The 19,191-nt window shown below is 38.9% G+C and overlaps 1 protein-coding gene across 2 annotated transcripts in view; it reads left to right on the plus strand.

Moving 5' to 3' along the window:
* The window catches only part of lingo1a (leucine rich repeat and Ig domain containing 1a), a 136,663-nt gene extending 124,272 nt beyond the window's left edge, over positions 1 to 12,391 (plus strand). For both annotated transcript variants that reach the window (XM_058076684.2, XM_058076683.2), the window contains one exon: positions 8,623 to 12,391. In XM_058076684.2, coding sequence (XP_057932667.2) covers positions 8,635 to 10,482 — 1,848 coding nt within the window. In that variant the 5' untranslated portion in view covers positions 8,623 to 8,634 and the 3' untranslated portion in view covers positions 10,483 to 12,391. The remainder of the gene's footprint in view (positions 1 to 8,622) is intronic.
* The last annotated feature ends 6,800 nt before the right edge of the window (positions 12,392 to 19,191 follow it).

Below are 19,191 nucleotides of genomic sequence, written 5' to 3' on the forward strand. Positions count from 1 at the left end.
AATGGATTGAGTAAGGAAATCAAACAATGCACAACGATGAGCCAATTCAAGAAACAATACAAGCAGTTGATGTTTGCTAAATACAAGGATGAAGAGTCTTGAACCAGTCATGATGTGCTATATATATCACTATATTGACACTTACTATGGTACCCATTATGGCATTGGATGCTCATATCACCTTGTACTTCGTTACAAGGTGCATTATTAAAAAAAAACACAAAAAAAAACCTTAAACTGTATTATGGAAAGCAGGAAGTGAACAAATGTAAGAGTTACTGATTGTAAAAGTACCAGATGGAGGGGTAGGATTTAATAAGCTTTGCTTCTTCCTATTCCTTTTGGACATGTGGAACTGTGAACTGATTATGGGATGCATTCAATTGTAATCTGATGCATGTTCAAATGAAATAAAACCATTACCATTACCATAAATAGACTCATGCTTGTGCATGTTAAAATGTGTTCCTGTGCTAGGGGAGCTGAGTGAAGAAGCGGACAGGAAGTGACTTTGGACTTTCAGAGTTTAGTTTTTTGCTGGGCTTGGATTACGGCCTCAACAGTAGCCTGAATTAAGGATTATTGTGCCTGCAACCAGGTGATCAAATCTGGTGCTTGTGTGTCTCACTGAACATTGCAGCCACATTGCTGGTAGACACCTAGCAACCATTGAACTCAAAATGTACTTAATTATGCATATTTTAATATGAACCGCATCACAACATGGCATTCATTGAATGAGTTAACGGCCCCAGGTTTGAACCACCCCAACACAATTGTGTGTCAGACTAATAACCTTCATTGGTGAAAGGGCCTTGGAATGACCCCATGCTTGTGAAATTTAATCCTGTGCACTATTGGGCTCATTTTATGAAAATGTGTACAGAAGCCTTCTTGGTGGTAGTACAAATGTTTGGATGGATGCTCACACCATCGCTCTTGCCTGTGCACTCCCTCTGGCCTCCTCCCACTGACCTAATACATGCAGATTAAGTTAATTGGATCGTGTAAATTGCCAGTAGGTGTGAATGGTTATCTGTCTGCATGCGCTACATCTGCTATGTTATTACCAGTGTAACTTTGTGTGACTTTATAGGCCTATTTTTCCTGAAATGTTAGTTGGATTATGAAATTGTAGGACCTCAGGGGTAACGGACTTCAGAGGTTCCACTGTTGGAAGCAAGGCTGACCCAGATGGTTTTAAAACACGACATTGCTTTCCTCGTCAGCATGTCTCACATGTTTTTAGCGAGCCAGCAGGCAGATTTTCATCAACAAGCTAACAAGCGTTTTAACTCTACATGTTTCTCAGTGATTACTTGCAGCAAACACACGCTTATAAATAAGATAACGACGGCGTAAACAAAGGCCTCGCTTGGCTGTTGTTTCCCTCTACCAAAACATTTACTGCTCTTTTTTTTTTCAAACGCGAGAAGCAAAAAGGACATTTTTCTTGGCAACCACGTTAGACGAGACACTCCATGCCAGTCATTGTTAACATCAAGATGGCTCCCAGCGGCTCGGCAATGTTGCCATCGGTCTTCATAGCACATAAAACATTTTATTATTTACAACCAAACCAAGGCATGTTAGCATTTGCTGAAAAGACACTTTAGCTGCAGTCACAGCTATGAAGCGCAAATCTTTGCAAAATTCAGCCTTAAAAAGATTGACACTTTGTCAGTGTCACAGATCTCTATAATGTGTGTAATACCATGATTGAGAGACCGTTTATTTATAACTTATAACAATCCTGTTATCATGGTTGTCAAGGATGTTTAACCCAAGACAGCTGAACAGTAACAACGATGATTTTGACAATTATTTGCGTTATCATGGTTGTCAAGGATGTTCAAGGATGTTTCACCTAAGACAGCTGAACAGTAACAACAATGATTTTGACGATTATTCACGTTATTGACCCCCGTCCAAGTTGGTCAATAAGGTCAGTTTGCTGTTCAAAGTTCAGCCATTTGTAGACAAATATAATGTTCCACACTAATACGTACCCATATTGTAGTTATAGTGGTATGGTTGACAAATATATGATAGTAAAAGGTTGGCAACAGGTTGGGAACAGATCATTTATAGAACGGGACCATAACTTAGAAAGTTGTTGTGGATTTTTATAAAAATTGTTTCATTTGACGATGATTTTAATGATTATTCGCATTATTGACCCCCGTCCAAGTTGGTCAATAAGGTCAGTTTCCTGTTCACAATTCAGCCATTTGTAGACAAATCTAATGTTCCACACTAATACGTAACATATTATAGTTATAGTGGTATGGTTGACAAATATATGATAGTTAAAGGTTGGTAACAGATCATTTATAGAACGGGACCATAACTTAGAAAGTTGTGGTGGATTTTTATAAATATTGTTTCATTTGACGATGATTTTGACGATTATTCGCGTTATCATGGTTGTCAAGGATGTTCAAGGATGTTCAAGGATGTTTAACCTAAGACAGCTGAACAGTAACAACGACGAGTTGACGATTATTCGCATTATTGACCCCCATCCAAGTTGGTCATTAAGGTCAGTTTGCTGTTCACAGTTCAGCCATTTGTAGACAAATATAATGTTCCATTCTAATATGTAACATATTGTAGTTATAGTGGTATGGTTGACAAATATATGATAGTTAAAGGTTGGCAACAGGTTGGTAACAGAATATTTATAGAACGGGACAATAACTTAGAAAGTTGTGGTGGATTTTCATAAAAAATTTTCATTTGACGATGATTTTGACGATTATTCGCGTTATCATGGTTGTCAAGGATGTTCAAGGATGTTTCACCTAAGACAGCTGAACAGTAACAACAATGATTTTGACGATTATTCGCGTTATTGACCCCCGTCCAAGTTGGTCAATAAGGTCAGTTTGCTGTTTGTAAGCCATTTGTAGACAAATCTAATGTTCCACACTAATACGTACCCATATTGTAGTTATAGTGGTATGGTTGACAAATATTTGATAGTAAAAGGTTGGCAACAGGTTGGTAACAGATCATTTATAGAACGAGACCATAACTAAGAACGTTGTGGTGGATTTTAATAAAAATTGTTTCATTTGACAATGAATTAGATAATATCAGATCATGAGCTGGATGCGGATTTGTAACCTTGAACAAAAAGTTGTTATTGGATTTAGAAAATATTTGGTTTTGTTTTAAAAATGATGATTTGGTTCACGATGATGGGTATCTTGATGTAATCATCGAATTTGGGGTATAGTTCTCGTATGACCCACAGACGTGAGATATAATCTGTATTTGTAAATTTGCTTGTTTATGGAGCATAGCTCAAATTGTAGAAAATTGATTTTGAAGAGTGCAGCTTTAGGAACAAATAAATTTGTTTGGATTTTGGGAATTCTTATTGAAACACAGGCACATTTCCCAAAGTATCATCGGTGGCTAAGCTTGCCTACTTCCCTGGTGGAATGACTGGCTGGAGGCTGCCTGTGAAATGGCAGAGCTTAAATGTAAGCTGATGCCCGACAGATGGACACCAAAGCCCTAATCCGGGACAAGAAGCCGGTTGGTGCAACAAGGTGCAGAATTCCAACCGAGGCCCAGCTGTTGTCCTGAAAGCAACTCTGTTCGCCATGTCAATGCAACATGTTGCTCCCCCAACCTCACCTCCACTTCACCTCAGCAAAGGTCTGATTTCCTGTGCAGGTTCGTTAGTGCCAGTTTCGATCAAATGCCTTCAGTAAACTTCGGAGAAGACGCGAGAATAAATGTTGAAGATAAAGCATCTGCTAAAGATGACACTTTTAGTTTTTTTTTATTTTAGTTTTATTTAGTTTTGTAAAAATATGCTTTATTATTTTAATTTTTATTTGTGTTTATTTTTGGTAAATTCAGTTTTTAATTTTTTTAATTGTTATTTTTCTGGTAAATTATATATATTTTTTCATTTTTAATTGTATTTATTTCTGGTAAATTACCTATTAATTTATTTTCATTTTTATTTGATTCTGATAAAAGACTTTTTTAAAATCACGGCATACATATTCCCTATTCCTAGTAAGGACCAATATGAAAAAGGTCCCCCGTCCCTGTCCAGATTGCACAGGTGTACCAAATGAAGTGTCCATCTTTTGCACACGCTCAGTGTGTGTAAGACAAAGGATAAATGAAACACAGGTGAGTCCATTCAAGTGCAGCCTTGCAGCTGACTAAGCTGCTCTGAAGGACAATGAGCTTGAGAGGCTTTTAACGCTATTGTGCCATAGATAGCGACAAGCTTACAGGTATTTAATGATGGCGTTGAGCGCGACTTGAAAGTAATGTATCATGACAGGTAAACCAAAGCTTAGGCCAGTGGTGGAGTCTTTGAAGAGCCCACGCTTACACTTTAATTATGTGGGACAATTACACGCAGAAAGCAGGCGGAATGGAGCAAATTGAAATCCGCTTGACGTCAGGTCAATATGTTACTTAGCACTTGGCTGCTGGTTATTGTTGTCGGATGATTCATATCACCACCTCAAAAAAAAAAAGGATGGAAATGGATGGAGTTTGTGTCATAACTATTGATGTTTACTAATGCTGCACACAGAGGGAAAAGTAATGTGTCTTTTTGAAGGAAATAAATACATTGACTGATAGATGCTCGTTCAGGTTGGAAACAAATAAATAAAATACAAATAAATTGTTCATTTTTTCATTTTACTTTAGGTATTAGGTATTACTCAGTATTTGCAATATATTTCATTAGATTATTTGCTTGAAGAGAATGATATTTGAGTGATGGACAGTTTGCTTTACCAATATCTACTGGTTGTACCGTGAATTGGGCTTGTTTTTGATTTTTTGATGTTTGTTTTTTGCCGGAAAATTATCGGTAAAAGTATGTCTCAGTTTTCATACACTGTCTGAGTTATCAGTGCGAACGCTACCTAAACTCACCAAAGCGGGTGATGGCTGTTTTCTACGTATGTGTGTACTAGAGTACGACACGTGAACACAGCCTCACTGTTCCTGAAGCGTATCCTTTCCTTGGAGAGAAGTCTCTCTTCACCTTTAATTAACAGTATTCTCCTGGTGTTTGATTGGAAGGCAGAACTTCATTCATTGGACGTGCCTGCAAGCGAGCGATAGCACTAAATCATTAAATAAGAAGACAGAGCTGCCATTGTTGACGCCGTTCTTCACGCCCCGTCTTTAGCGCTCGTGTGCCTCAGGCTTCCCGGTGGAGCCGCGGCATTATCTTGTGATCATGTGGAGGAACGCGAGCTGCTGAATTTGCAGGCGCGGAGCTTTACCAGCAGGGTGGATTACCACGCCGTCATTGGCCCCGATTGAGTTTCAGTGTCAGCGGTAATGGAGTCGGACGTAATAGCATCTGATTGACTTGTAGCCAATATGCAAGGCCGGACAGAAGCTGATGGAGTGGAACCTGCGACGAGGCCACTCCCTTTTACTGCCGATCGATGCGGCTTAGCAAATAAAAAGTGATGTAGTGTGTGACCGGAAGCATTGGCTGTCCTGTCAGTATGACGTGATTACAGATATCATCATCAACTGTTCTGGCGTCTTAATAATCAACGGAATCTCTTTTAGCGCATGAGCTCTCCGGCCGTTCAAGTTATTAGCACAATGCTAGCAGCCACAATTGGCATACATTACTGTTGTGTTTCTTAAAATTCTCAAATGACACATTTTGGAAATGTAAAAATAATAAATAATGTGACGGCATATTTTTTTTGTATTTATATTTCTTAGTGTACTGCCACTTTCTAGTGAATGTTTTTAGGCCTTATAAAAATTTAAATATACAATAATAATGATGATGATATAGCAAATATATTTATTTTTAAATAATTTAAAATGTATTTAATACAATAATAATTATATAAAATAACATGAAAAATTTAATTATGATTTAAAATGTATTTTACAGCATAATTATACAATTACATTTCAATTATATTTTATCTATGCAACATTTTATTTTTAATTTGCATTATACAAATCAAAAATAAAAATTATTTAACGTGTTTTCATAAAACAATTATTCAACAATAATAGTAATATATTTTACACAAAAATATTTTATTTATATAATAAAATTAAAATGTTCTGATCTAAAATGTATTTTTACACAAATATTTGTATTTACAATTAGTGCTTTAATTTATATTCTAAGGATACACACAAAATAAAAACGATTGCAAAATTTATATAATAGTAATAAATCAAAATGTTTCTATAAACATGTTTATATTATGAAATGACATCAACAATAAAAATATTATTTAAAATGTGCTTTTATCCAATAATTTTAATCATCTTTTGAAATGTATTTCTGTAGTTCTATTTCATGTAGTTATTTTGTTTCTGAAATGTTAATCTACAAACACAATGTAAATAAAAATATCAAAAACATACATAAAATGCATAATCTAGCAACAACGATAATATAAACATTTCTTTTTCCATGCAATAAAAAGAAACTGCATACACTAAAAATGGTGTCAAATTAAGAAATGACAATTAAAAAGAAAAATATCCACAAGAATGTCACACTTGTCCTTTAGTAGAGTTTTCTGCAATGCAACTAATTCCATGGGGGCTATTTCCACACAACTGGTGGTAATGTAATGGAGATGTAATTGCAGGGGGTTGGATACGTTAACAGATGCCACTGAAATGAGATTTTAATGTATTCCACTGTGATGAATGGCCTGTTTCAGATGTTAAAAGATCACATGGGTCAAGTGTCAGCCAAAGCACATTCTGTACGTAATGTTTACCACCCCCATCCTTCTGCTATTCCTGCTTCGGCCCCAACCCCCCCAAACTCACCCCACCCCAGCCCCTTTTCCTTCACCACATATCAAATTTATAGTTGAAGTAAGACGACTGCAGCGGTGGAACACACCACCAAAATGCACAGCGGGAATTGGATTGCGGGCTGAAAAATGTTAATTCCACTTGCAGCTGCACCCCCTCCCCCGACACCAAGTCCCGACTTATTAAGGTGATAGCAGGTGCTGATTGATCACCTGCAAGGTGTGCAGTAGAAATGGCCCTGAGGAAAAGCAATAATAATGGTGCCATGCAAGGTGGATTGCTGGCTTTGATTTTCAAACGTTGCATTCACAGGATCTTTTTCCTGTCTTGTCTTTTTATTTTTGCAACTGGGAGTCTTATAACAGTCCTTTCTCTTGGAGTTAACGTATAGAACGGACTGATGAGGAACTAACACTCCTATATTGTAGTGCTTGGAATTTACCACATTTGAAAGTGCGTTTAGTAAGCCCTACTAGGAGCAGCCGTTTTGTGTGTCTGTAGCTTTAATGCTGTGTCTGTGTTTGTTTTTATTTTATTATGTCTTTTATTTTTATTTTATATTTTATATATTTTTTAATGTTTATTATATTATTATATTATATTTTTGTGTTTTAATATTATATTTTATTTTTTTGTTTTTATTTTATTATTTTATTTTATTTATAATTATTTTTTTTTATTATGCACTGTAACTCTGCCCTTGTCCAACGAGCAGCTGTTTTGTGTGTCTGTAGCTTTAATGCTAATGAGCTGTGTGTGTGTGTGTGTGTATGTTATTATGTATTTTATTTTTATTTTATATATTTGTTATGTTTATTATATTATTATATTATATTATATTATATTATATTATATTATATTATATTATATTATATTATATTATATTATATTATATTATATTATATTATATTATATTATATTATTTTTTATTTTTTATTATGCACTGTAACTCTGCCCTTGTCCAACGAGCACCCGTTTTGTGTGTCTCTAGCTTTAAAGCTAATGAGCTGTGTGTGTGCGTTTTTATTTTATTATGCATTTTATTTTTATTTTATATATTTTTATGTTTATTATATTATATTATATTGTTTTATTGTTTTTATTTTTATTATTTTTATTATTTTTATTATTTTTATTTATTTATTTATTTATTTATTCATTTTTATTATGCACTGTAACTCTGCCCTTGTCCCACGAGCAGCCGTTTTGTGTGTCTGTAGCTTTAATGCTAATGAGCTGTGTGTGTGTTTTTATTTTAGTATGTATTTTATTTTTATTTTATATTTTATATATTTTTTATGTTTATTATATTATTATATTATAATATCATATTATAATATTATTTTATTTTTTGTTTTTGTTTTTTTATTTTATTTTATTTTTTTTATTATGCACTGTAGCTCTGCCCTTGTCCAACAGCATCATATTAGCTACATATGACATTAAAGAGTGAGACAGGATGAACTAAGCATTAGCAATACTATCATAGCTATGTGAGCGAAAGTGCTAACATTACACTCATATGCTGGAGAGTGGAGAAAAACTACCTTACATGAGCTTACAGCTCATCCAGCTAGGGGTGGGTCAGAGGCGGTATCATGTCCAGGAGGTTATGTCATGAAAATCTGCAGCTTCAAAAGTGGAGCAAACATATAAGGGAGACACATTTGGTGCTCATAAACAAGATCCAGGGACACCTTCTACTTACTTTTGCATCACAACTAACTAGACGTCTTCTTTCAGGTTCTACTTGAGTGCTCTGTTTGTCCGTAGTTTTCTAACGTACGCCATGTTGTCTTCTTGTTTCCCCAGGTAACCAATAAGATGGCGGCTCGGGAAGCGACTGGGCACAGCTTCCTGGTGGCGTGCTGGCAGCCCATTCTCATCTTGATGTTGGGCACCGTGCTGTCGGGCTCGGCCACCGGCTGCCCGTCCCGCTGTGAGTGCAACGTCCAAGAACGCTCTGTGATGTGCCACCGTAAGAAGCTGATGACGGTTCCAGAGGGGATCCCTGCAGAAACGCGGCTGCTGGACCTTGGCAAGAACCGGATAAGGACCATCAACCCGGACGAGTTTGCCAGCTTCCCCAGCCTGGAGCACTTGGAGCTGAGTGAGAACACCATCTCCACCATCGAACCCGGCGCCTTCAACAATCTCTACGGCTTGCGGACATTGGGGCTGCGCAGCAACAAGCTAAAGCTGATCCAGCTCGGGGTCTTCACGGGCCTGAGCAATCTCACCCAGCTGGACATAAGCGAGAACAAAATTGTCATCCTGCTGGACTACATGTTCCAGGATTTATACAATTTGCGCTCGTTGGAGGTGGGCGACAACGATCTGGTGTTCATCTCCCACCGGGCTTTTCATGGCCTGAGTAGCCTGGAGCACCTGAGTCTTGAGAAGTGCAACCTGTCCTCTGTGCCTACAGAGGCGTTCACCCACCTCCACAGTCTGATCACGCTCAGGCTGCAGCACCTCAACATCAACATTATACGGGATTACTCCTTCAAACGTCTCTACCGGCTGAAAGTGCTGAAGATTGCCAACTGGCCATATTTGGATACAATGACTCCGAACTGCTTGTACGGATTAAACCTGACTTCTCTGACCATCGCCAATGCTAACCTGACCACCATCCCTTACGTAGCCCTGCGGCACCTGGTCTACTTGCGCTTTCTCAATCTTTCCTACAACCCCATACACACCATTGATGGGAATAGGCTCCACGACCTGCTTCGTCTTCAGGAGTTCCACCTGGTCGGCGGCCGACTCGCCATGATTGAGCCCTACTCTTTCCGCGGTCTAAACTACCTGAAGATCCTCAATGTGTCTGGGAATTCTCTCAGCACTTTAGAAGAATCTGCGTTCCATTCAGTGGGAAACCTGGAGACTCTGGCGTTGTATGACAACCCCTTGGCCTGCGACTGCCGCCTCTTGTGGGTCTTCCGGCGGCGCTGGAGGCTCAACTTCAACCGGCAGCAGCCCACCTGCGCTTCCCCCGAGTTTGTCCAAGGCAAAGAATTCAAAGACTTTCCGGACGTGCTGCAACCCAACTACTTCACCTGTCGCAAGTCCAGGATCAGGGATCGCAAGGCGCAGCAGCAGTTTGTTGACGAGGGCGCCATCGTTCATTTCTCCTGCGAGGCTGACGGTGATCCTGCGCCGGTGATTATGTGGCTTTCCCCGCAGAAGAAGTTTATCACCACCAAAACCATCGGACGGGTCTCTGTGCTGCCCGATGGCACCCTGGAGGTCCGCTACGCTCAGATCCAGGACAATGGCACTTACGTGTGCATAGCTAGCAACGCCGGCGGCAATGACACCGCCCTAGCTCACCTGCACATCCACAGCTACTCGCCCGATTGGCCCTTCCAGCCCAACAAGACCTTTGCCTTTATCTCCAACCAGCCTGCGGATACCGGCGGCAACGACACACGAGCCAACGTCCCGTTCCCCTTTGACATAAAGACCCTGATCATCGCCACCACAATGGGGTTCATTTCCTTTCTGGGCGTGGTTTTGTTCTGCTTGGTGCTGCTTTTCCTGTGGAGCAGAGGCAAGGGCAACACCAAGCACAACATCGAGATTGAGTACGTGCCACGCAAATCGGATGCCGGCATGAGCAGCAGCACAGTGGACGCACCACGCAAGTTTAACATGAAAATGATTTAAAGGATTTTCAATGACAAAAACTGGATCCCGGTGTGTTCACTGACTGAGGAAAAAGTGGTTGTGAGGCAACGAAAGTGGGGGCTGCTGTGGCTCGTGGGCCACTTTTATTGAAAGTCATGTTAGTTATAAACACTCCATGTTGCGGTGGCTCCAAAATGGCAAAAACAGAATTGATGACACCCCCAAGCCTGAAGATTTACAAGAGCTAGATGGTTTGGCCGTTTGCTGTTTGATTTTATTTGAATATTTCTCCCCGTTCCTTGAGGCCACATGTCAAGAAATGCATTACTTTGATATGGGCTGATGAGCACATTTATACAGCATCGTCAATACACTTCATCATGTTTGAACTGTGAATGCTTTGTCCTACTTTATGGCCATTATTGCTCCGTGATCCATCAGTGTCACAACCATTGATCTGGAGCAGCGCCGCCATCAGTAAAGTACATTTGAGAAGAAACGGATGCTTATTTTGGAAATGATTGGAAAAACTAAATCGGCAGTGAAGTTGAGCGCTTTCTCTCTCTCTTTCTCTTGCTCTCTCTCAACCTCTCTCTCTTTACACACACTTAAAAAGTTTGAAGACACCTTCCCATGCTTTTATAATGGGAATGTGTGTCTAAACTTTTCATCGGTATTGCATATGTCCACACAGGATTGGGAAAATATATTTCTTTAGTGATACAGTAATCCCTCGAATTTCACGGCTTCACTCTTATCGTTTATTTCGAAAATGTATTATTTGATCGGCATAAATTATGCTGAGAGAATGTTTTACAACAGACAAATATTCAATTTTTGTTATTTTTAGTAACACTATAGCGAGTGCAGCATAAATAGATAACAGTAGATAACAGAATAAATACAAGAAACGTAAATGCAATACACATACATAAATAATAAATGATATAATATTGAGAGTAATTGAGTACATAAAACATTCAGGCAGTAATGGGGGGGTAATTTTTTCCAAATTTGAATACCAACAACTGATTACACGCTCGTGGATTCTGAAAATGTTCGGTTCGTACAGTAAAAGAAAGCACTTATGTGTTCTGCTGTCAAACATGGTGCTTTTATCATTTTTCACATCAAAAACAACGTGCATTATCATATGAATACTACTTTATGTTCAATATGACTATGAGGAGTCATAGTTGCGATGCTCACATTTTTAGGGGTTAAATGTGTTCGTCAAGCTTGTTGTTTTTCGGTTTCATGAAATATCCCTCCTCTCATCAAATCATGGGAATATTAATTTACAGGTGAAAGGTTGGGAGGAGACAACGTGTCCAGTATGGTGGTGGACCTCCTATGCGTATTGTGCGCACTGTGGACATCTGGCCTTTGCAAGCGTATGCGAGGATGAAGGCAAAGTTCTTGATAATGGACCCACATTACGGACAAGGGCGCTGCCAATGAATATGCAGATGGAGGCAGTGACACAGATGGTTTAAGCCGTGGATGCAATCTGCAGCAGCTTTGGTGTAATCCCTTTTGCATAAAGGAGAAAAGAAAAAAAAAACAACAACAACAGAGTGGATGCAGCTCACGGCTTCTGAATGCTCTCTTTGTTTGTTGGAGGTGTGGGTACTTTACACGGCGTCCTTTGCTCCTCAGTCAACCTCGGGTTCTCTTTTTTTCCCATTTCATGCTGTTTTTTTTCCTCCTTTTGACCCGGGACTATATGGAACATGTAGTCCAAGCCAACTTTTTACTGGAAAAAAAAGACTCCCCAAAACAAAAAAAGAAATATATGGAAAATAAAATTCAAATTGTTCTGTGCAATAAAGGTAATATGCAGATTTGTTTTTGTTTTTTGTTTTTTTTTTAATTAACAAAATCTTGTTGATGTTCAATTGTTGACAATATGGTATGTTGTATTAAAACATCTATGGAATTTTCTAAACACGCGCCGCTCCTTTTTTCATTTTAAACTTACACTCATTACATAAGAAATGATCTGTTCCAGGGTCAGTACAGGCACAAACCCTTTTTCACCACTAAATACAAGTTGATTATCATTTTCAATATTATTATGGTTACATAAACACTCTTTAAACAACAAATGGATCCCTTATTTATTGCAATTGATGGTTTTGGACCTTGCATTAATGCCTGTAGTTAAAGCATTGAAAACCACTTTCCGACTTTCTACATGCATTTATTATTAGAGACATCCTGGCATGAAATAACACCCCTATAGTCACTTTTAAGCTCACATTATCCAATATAGTTGACATAATAAAACGAGTAATAAATAATAATAATAAAACAAGTTGTGATGTGAGATACTGATTTTTTTTTCCGATGAAATACTTATTGCAAATTAATCTAATGTCTCAGGTACATTTTCAAAAGCAGTGTATTTCATATTATAACATTAAGAATGACAAGACATGTAATTCATTTAAAAATGCATTAATGTAACTAGCTAAAGTATGACAACAGAAAAATCAAAATAATTAATAAATAATAAAATAAATGATTACTTTTCTTAAGAAAAGAAAAGTAATAATCATTTATTTTGCATTTTGCATAAATGATTATTACTTTTCTTAAGAAAAAAAAAGTAATAATCATTTATTTTTTTAAGAAAAGAAAAGTAATAATCATTTATTTTATTATTTATTTATTATTTATTATATTTATTATTTTTTTGATTGTTAAAAATACCTTTTTCACATACTATGATTTTTCTGTTGTCGTACTTACATTAATGCATTTTTAAATGAATAAATGAATTACATGTCTTGTCATTCTTAATGTTATAATAAGAACTACTATAAAGAAACACAATTCACACATGGCTTTGTCGACGATCGCTCATCGTTACATCGGCCGAACATTACCTGAATTGACTGAAGTATTGAAAGTATCGATATTAAGCATCCATTTTAGAGCACAAAGAGCCGGTAAGAGCTAAACGTAGCAATTTTTCAGTATCGATATGCATATCACGATGGAGAGTGTATGTTGTTCCTTTACTTCTGGTTTCTGTACAGTACTTCCTGCGCGGCTGTCGGCTCATCAACGCATTGTGTTCTGCGCCTTGGGGTGTATTGTATCTATTGGTGTTCTGTTATTGTATTTACTACTGCTACCAGTAGAGGGTGTTGTATAGCCGTATTGAAGACGTGTGCAGCTCCACCTCCTCTCAGTGTGGTTACCTGCCATAGTAGCACATTAGCAACACACAGTCGACAATAGTTGTCAAACAATTTTCTTTGCGCCGATAAACAACAGAAGAAGAAGCAGCTAGCCAACTAAATGAATCTTCGGTTCAAGGAGGAGGACGATGGCAGGAGCAATACAGTATATTTTAACAAGAATACTACAGCCGAAAGACGCCAGGAAGAGGCACGGCAGAGGAGTGAATACCCGAGAGTCACTTAATAATTTATTGGGTCCAAACTACTAGATTGATGATTACAATTCAAACAAAGTTTGAGGCTTGAGGTGACCTATCCCCTGTGATAAACGAAGGAACTCTGTACACACAAACACTTTAATAGGTACATTTAAAATGATATCTTATATTTAGGCATTTCTTAATCTGGGTGTAGTCTACAGTGGTACATAGATAAAAGACAACATCCTAAAGAACATTTGGATTTTTTATCAGTTATTAAAATATACAAATAATATAGTTAATATTATCCATCCATCCACCCAATTTCGATGCCGCTTATCATCACTGTATGCTGGAGCCTATCCCAGCTGTCTTCAGACAAGAGGCGGAGTACACCCTGGACTGGTCGCCAGCCAATCACAGGGCACATATAGACAAACAACCATTCACACTCACATTCATACCTATGGACAATTTGGAGTCACCAATTAACCAAACATGTTTTTGGGGACCGGAGTCCCCACGCATGCACGGGGAGAACATTCCTGGATGCAGACAGGGATCCGGATCACCCCCCAAATTTAATCATTCTTCCAGATCACATTCCCAACAATTCCTGAGAATTTCACCCAAATTGGTAATGATAATGGTTTTATTTAATTTGAACATGCATCAGATTACAATTGAGTGCATCCCATAATCAGTTCACAGTTCCACATGTCCAAATGGAGTAGGAAGAAGCAAAGCTTATTAAATCCTACCCCTCCATCTGGTACTTTTACAATCAGTAACTGTTACATTTGTTCACTTCCTGCATTCCATAATACAGTTTAAGGTTAATTCATTCATTCATTCATTTTCTACCGCTTTTTCCTCACGAGGGTCGCGGGGGGTGCTGAAGCCTATCCCAGCTGTCTTTGGGCGAGAGGCGGAGTACACCCTGGACTGGTGGCCAGCCAATCACAGGGCACATATAGACAAACAACCATTCACACTCACACACTCATACCTATGGACAATTTGGAGTCACCAATTAACCTAGCATGTTTTTGGAATGTGGGAGGAAACCGGAGTACAAAACGGTCACAAGAAATATATAGAAAGAAAAAAGCTGGCTGCCCAAATTTTTTTAGAAAAATAAAACGTGACGCTCCCAGGAATTCACAATCCTAGAGTGCTGTCATATTCAAGAACAGGCTTTCCTCGCTTTAAATGATCAAGACTCAACTGACAGACTCCATGGATGGAAGGCTTTTCCGTGTCATTGAAGATAAGGGTGGCTATAGTGGTCACTGATTTATTTTTGAAAATGTCAGAAATATTTATTTGCAAAGTTTGTGTTGTTTGTTTATCATTATAACTTAAAAATGCAAATAAAGTCATATTTTTGACATATTTATGTTTTTTCTTTGTGTTGCCGAATAATTGTGCACGCGAAGATATTCCCAACAAAAGCTGAAACCTTACTTTCACTTCCTTAAACATTCACGTTCGAGGTGTATTAAAATTTTGATTAACCAAGAACACAGTTGTTGTTAAATAATAAAAGTAATCATGAATAATGCAGCTTAGACGCCATGTGCCTTATGCTTGCTCACATGGCGTATGTGCCCTGCGATTGGCTGGCGAACAGTCAAGGCTGTGCCCCACCTCTCTGACAAAATCAGCTGGGATGGGCTTCATTCATTCATTCATTCATTCATTTTCTACCGCTTATCTTCACAAGGGTCACAGGGGTGCTGGAGCCTATCCCAGCTGTATTCGGGCCAGATTCCTGCAGATTGCTTGCACTCGGTAAACACAGACCGACATATCCGTAAGTCCTCAGTCGTCCTTGGGAGCGTGACTAATCACAGAGGAGTGGGTGTACCTAGAGGAGGGGCCAGGGGTGGAGTAAAATAAACAGACAGGACGTCAATGGAAACCCTGCAGAAAAAGGTGCGCAATCTGGAAGATCTAGAAAGCTTTCTGTGCAGGTTACCGTTTGTAGCTGCTCTACAGGAGTCCACAACGCAATACAAAGCCCAAAAATGACTATAATAGGTCACCCTTAAGAGTGCAGTGTCAAAACAAAACCAAAATCACAAGCTAAATACTTTAAATATTAGGGATGAGTATCTGTTCACGCTATCTAAGGAGAGGCTGTCGCCGTGTGTGATTGGCCAATCACAGAGCGTGAAGAGTGAATACATAATGAGCATTTTCTGTGTGCAGATGAGTGAATGTTAGTCACTTCCTTTTTGAGTAAACATTTTTTTTTGTAAAACAACATAATTAAGTGCAAGGCAAACGTCTAAAAATGTCATCAAACAAGACGCTTCACCGCGTTAATTAAATAGATTGCTTTATTCCTTTTGCAACCTTTCTGCCTCGTCCTGTCTCCAGATTCCTTTGGGATTTTTCCCACATTCCTTTTTTTTTTCCCCTTCCCCTCCAAACCGCTATCAAAGAGCACTCGTTTGTCATGTGACTTAAAACCAGATGCAGCTATTCTTGGTGTGTTTGGAGCCTTGGGGGAGCGATGGAAGCATCCCCTCCTCACATATTAGATGTGTAGTTAAAATTCTAGGTCAGAAACAGGCTGATGGATTCTCAACAGACACACACACACACACACACACCTCCGGTTGCTCCCTTAACTCATCTGAAGTGGTGTTTATACGCATACAGTATGTATAAACCCATATTTGGAAACAAGTCAATGTATAACTTGAAGTAGTAGAAGTCCAAAGGGACGACTTAGCTATGAGATCAGCTTGAAAATCAAATCATACTGCCAACGAATCTGACAACCTGATCGAGTCTGCCGCTAGCAGTCCTATTTGGGGGAGACATTTTAATCATCATCAATGATAATTACAGTAGAACCACTTTAGTAGAAGCAGTGAAGGCAACATTTTGACACACCTTGATAAAAACTGAATTTCTTGGTGTAAATAAAGTTTAGCCGCTCATCCTTCCAAGGGTCGTGGGGGTAAGCTGGAGCCTATCTCAGCTGTCTTTGTGCGAGAGGCGGGGTACACCCTGGACTGGTCACTAGCCAATCACAGGGCACATATAGACAAACAACCATTCACATTCACATTCATACCTATGGACAATTTGGAGTTAGCTCAGTACATTTTCAGTCCAATAGCCTTTCATAGAAAGTCTCCTTGACACACACCACACTCACATAGCACAATCAGAGTTGCGCAACATATGAACAGGATGATTGATGACTTTACTGTTTTGTTTTTGGGGTAAAAAGTCACAACATTTGGACATATTTAATGTCATAGTCCGATAAAAAGCATATACCTCTAAACACCTCACACTCACATTCATACCTATGGACAATTTGAAGTCGCCAATTAACCTAGCATGTTTTTGGAATACCCGGAGAAAACCCACGAATGCAGGAAAACCACACAGAAATTATAAACAAACTAAGGCAGTATAAAGTAGCAAGCCTTAGCTAAGTGATAATGACATTTGCTTGCTGAATCCAACATTTTGTACTGGATGGTGTAGTATTGTGTGACCACCTGACTCCCGTCTTCTTTTGTAGTCTTGGCCCGGTGTTGGTCTAGCAGGACCAGGTCCAAAGAGGCAATCTGCTGAGAACAGTTTTTCCTGCCGGGCCCCGTGCCACGGCCCACATCTCTGCTGGCGCCTCAATTTACCCTCCTTATTTATTTAACAAGCCCATGAAAGAGTCATGAGTCCCCAATTCGGGGGGAAATCGCCACAGCCAAAAGATGGCATCTGTTGGCCATTAAGAGCATCTTTTTGAAACACAAGCGCTGCTGGCAAACTGTTTTTTTTATTTAGGAGCACTACAAAATCATCAGCACATAAATAATTACATAAACATGTTGATAATGAACTCTAAATATGGCTTCACCTTGCCACTCTCACCGTCATTTGGCTGCTTCCTACCCGCCTCAAGGACATCAGCTAGCAGATATTTGATGGGACGGCTGACTAACAAGATGGACGAGCTGATCTGATGGAGGCGGCGCGCCGCGCTGATGTGTCCATTTGTCAGCATTTTAACCAGACAGCTGCAGGTTTGTTTGGACTTTTTTTGTCCTGCTGTGTTTGGATGATTATCTTGACTACGTTGCACTTATTGTTGCTGTGACATTAAAAAAAAACATCTCCAAGTTTCTTTGGGGGTTTTCCCATTCATTCTTATCCTCACAGTGGGTATGCTGGAGCCTATCCCGGTTTTCTTTGGGCGGGAGGCGGGGTACACCCTGGACTGGTCGCCAGCCAATCACAGGGCACATATAGACAAACAACCATTCACACTCACATTCATACCTATGGACAATTTGGAGTTAGCTCAGTACATTTTCAGTCCAATAGCTTTTCATAGAAAGTCTCCTTGACACACACCACACTCACATAGCACAATCAGAGTTGCGCAACATATGAACATCATGATTGATGACTTTACTGTTTTGTTTTTGGGGTAAAAAGTCACAACATTTGGACATATTTATTGTCACAGTCCAATAAAAAAGCAAATACCTCTAAGTTATGTTTTATCTGAGTAAAACAAAACTCATTTATTTTTTTATAAACAAGTTTAATTTTTTTTGCTAAAATGATCACAGGTTGGGAACAAATATATGAATTGATAAATAATGAATTATGCTGTTTCGTGGTTGCATATGGCCTATTATTGCTAAAAAAAACATCCACCCATTCTATGTATCATATTTAAGCAAATTGGAGGTATGTTTGGGTAAATATAAGCATATTAACATTCATTCATTCATTTTTTACCGCTTATCCTCACAAGGGTTGTGGGGGTGCTGGAGCCTATCCCAGCTTTCTTTGGCCAAGAGGCGGGGTACACCCTGGACTGGTGGCCAGCCAATCACAGGGCACATATAGACAAACAACCATTCACACTCACATTCATACCTATGGACAATTTGGAGTGGCCAATTAACCTAGCATGTTTTGGGAATGTGGGAGGAAACCGGAGTACCCGGAGAAAACCCACGCATGCACGGGGAGAACATGCAAACTCCACACAGAGATGGCCGAGGGTGGAATTGAACCCTGGTCTCCTAGCTGTGAAGTCTGCGCGCTAACCGCTCGATCACCGTGCAGCCAGCATATTAACATATAATATATTATATATTACAACATACGTATTAACATATAAGCAATATAAACATTTAATGGAGTAAAACACAAATACATATGTACAGTATACGCAATTCAAAAGACACGTTCAAAGAACTTGTGATGATATGTACTATTCAACACTGGTCACTAGGTGTCAGTAATGTTACTGTAATTTGGTGAGACACACCAGCACCGGACTTGATCTCTGGAACAAAAGGCTGATTAAAAAA

Source organism: Doryrhamphus excisus, linkage group LG1, assembly GCF_037039965.1.
Source record: "Doryrhamphus excisus strain RoL-2023G ecotype Guam linkage group LG1, RoL_Dexc_Guam_v1.1, whole genome shotgun sequence".
In the NCBI taxonomy this organism is placed as follows: domain Eukaryota; kingdom Metazoa; phylum Chordata; class Actinopteri; order Syngnathiformes; family Syngnathidae; genus Doryrhamphus; species Doryrhamphus excisus.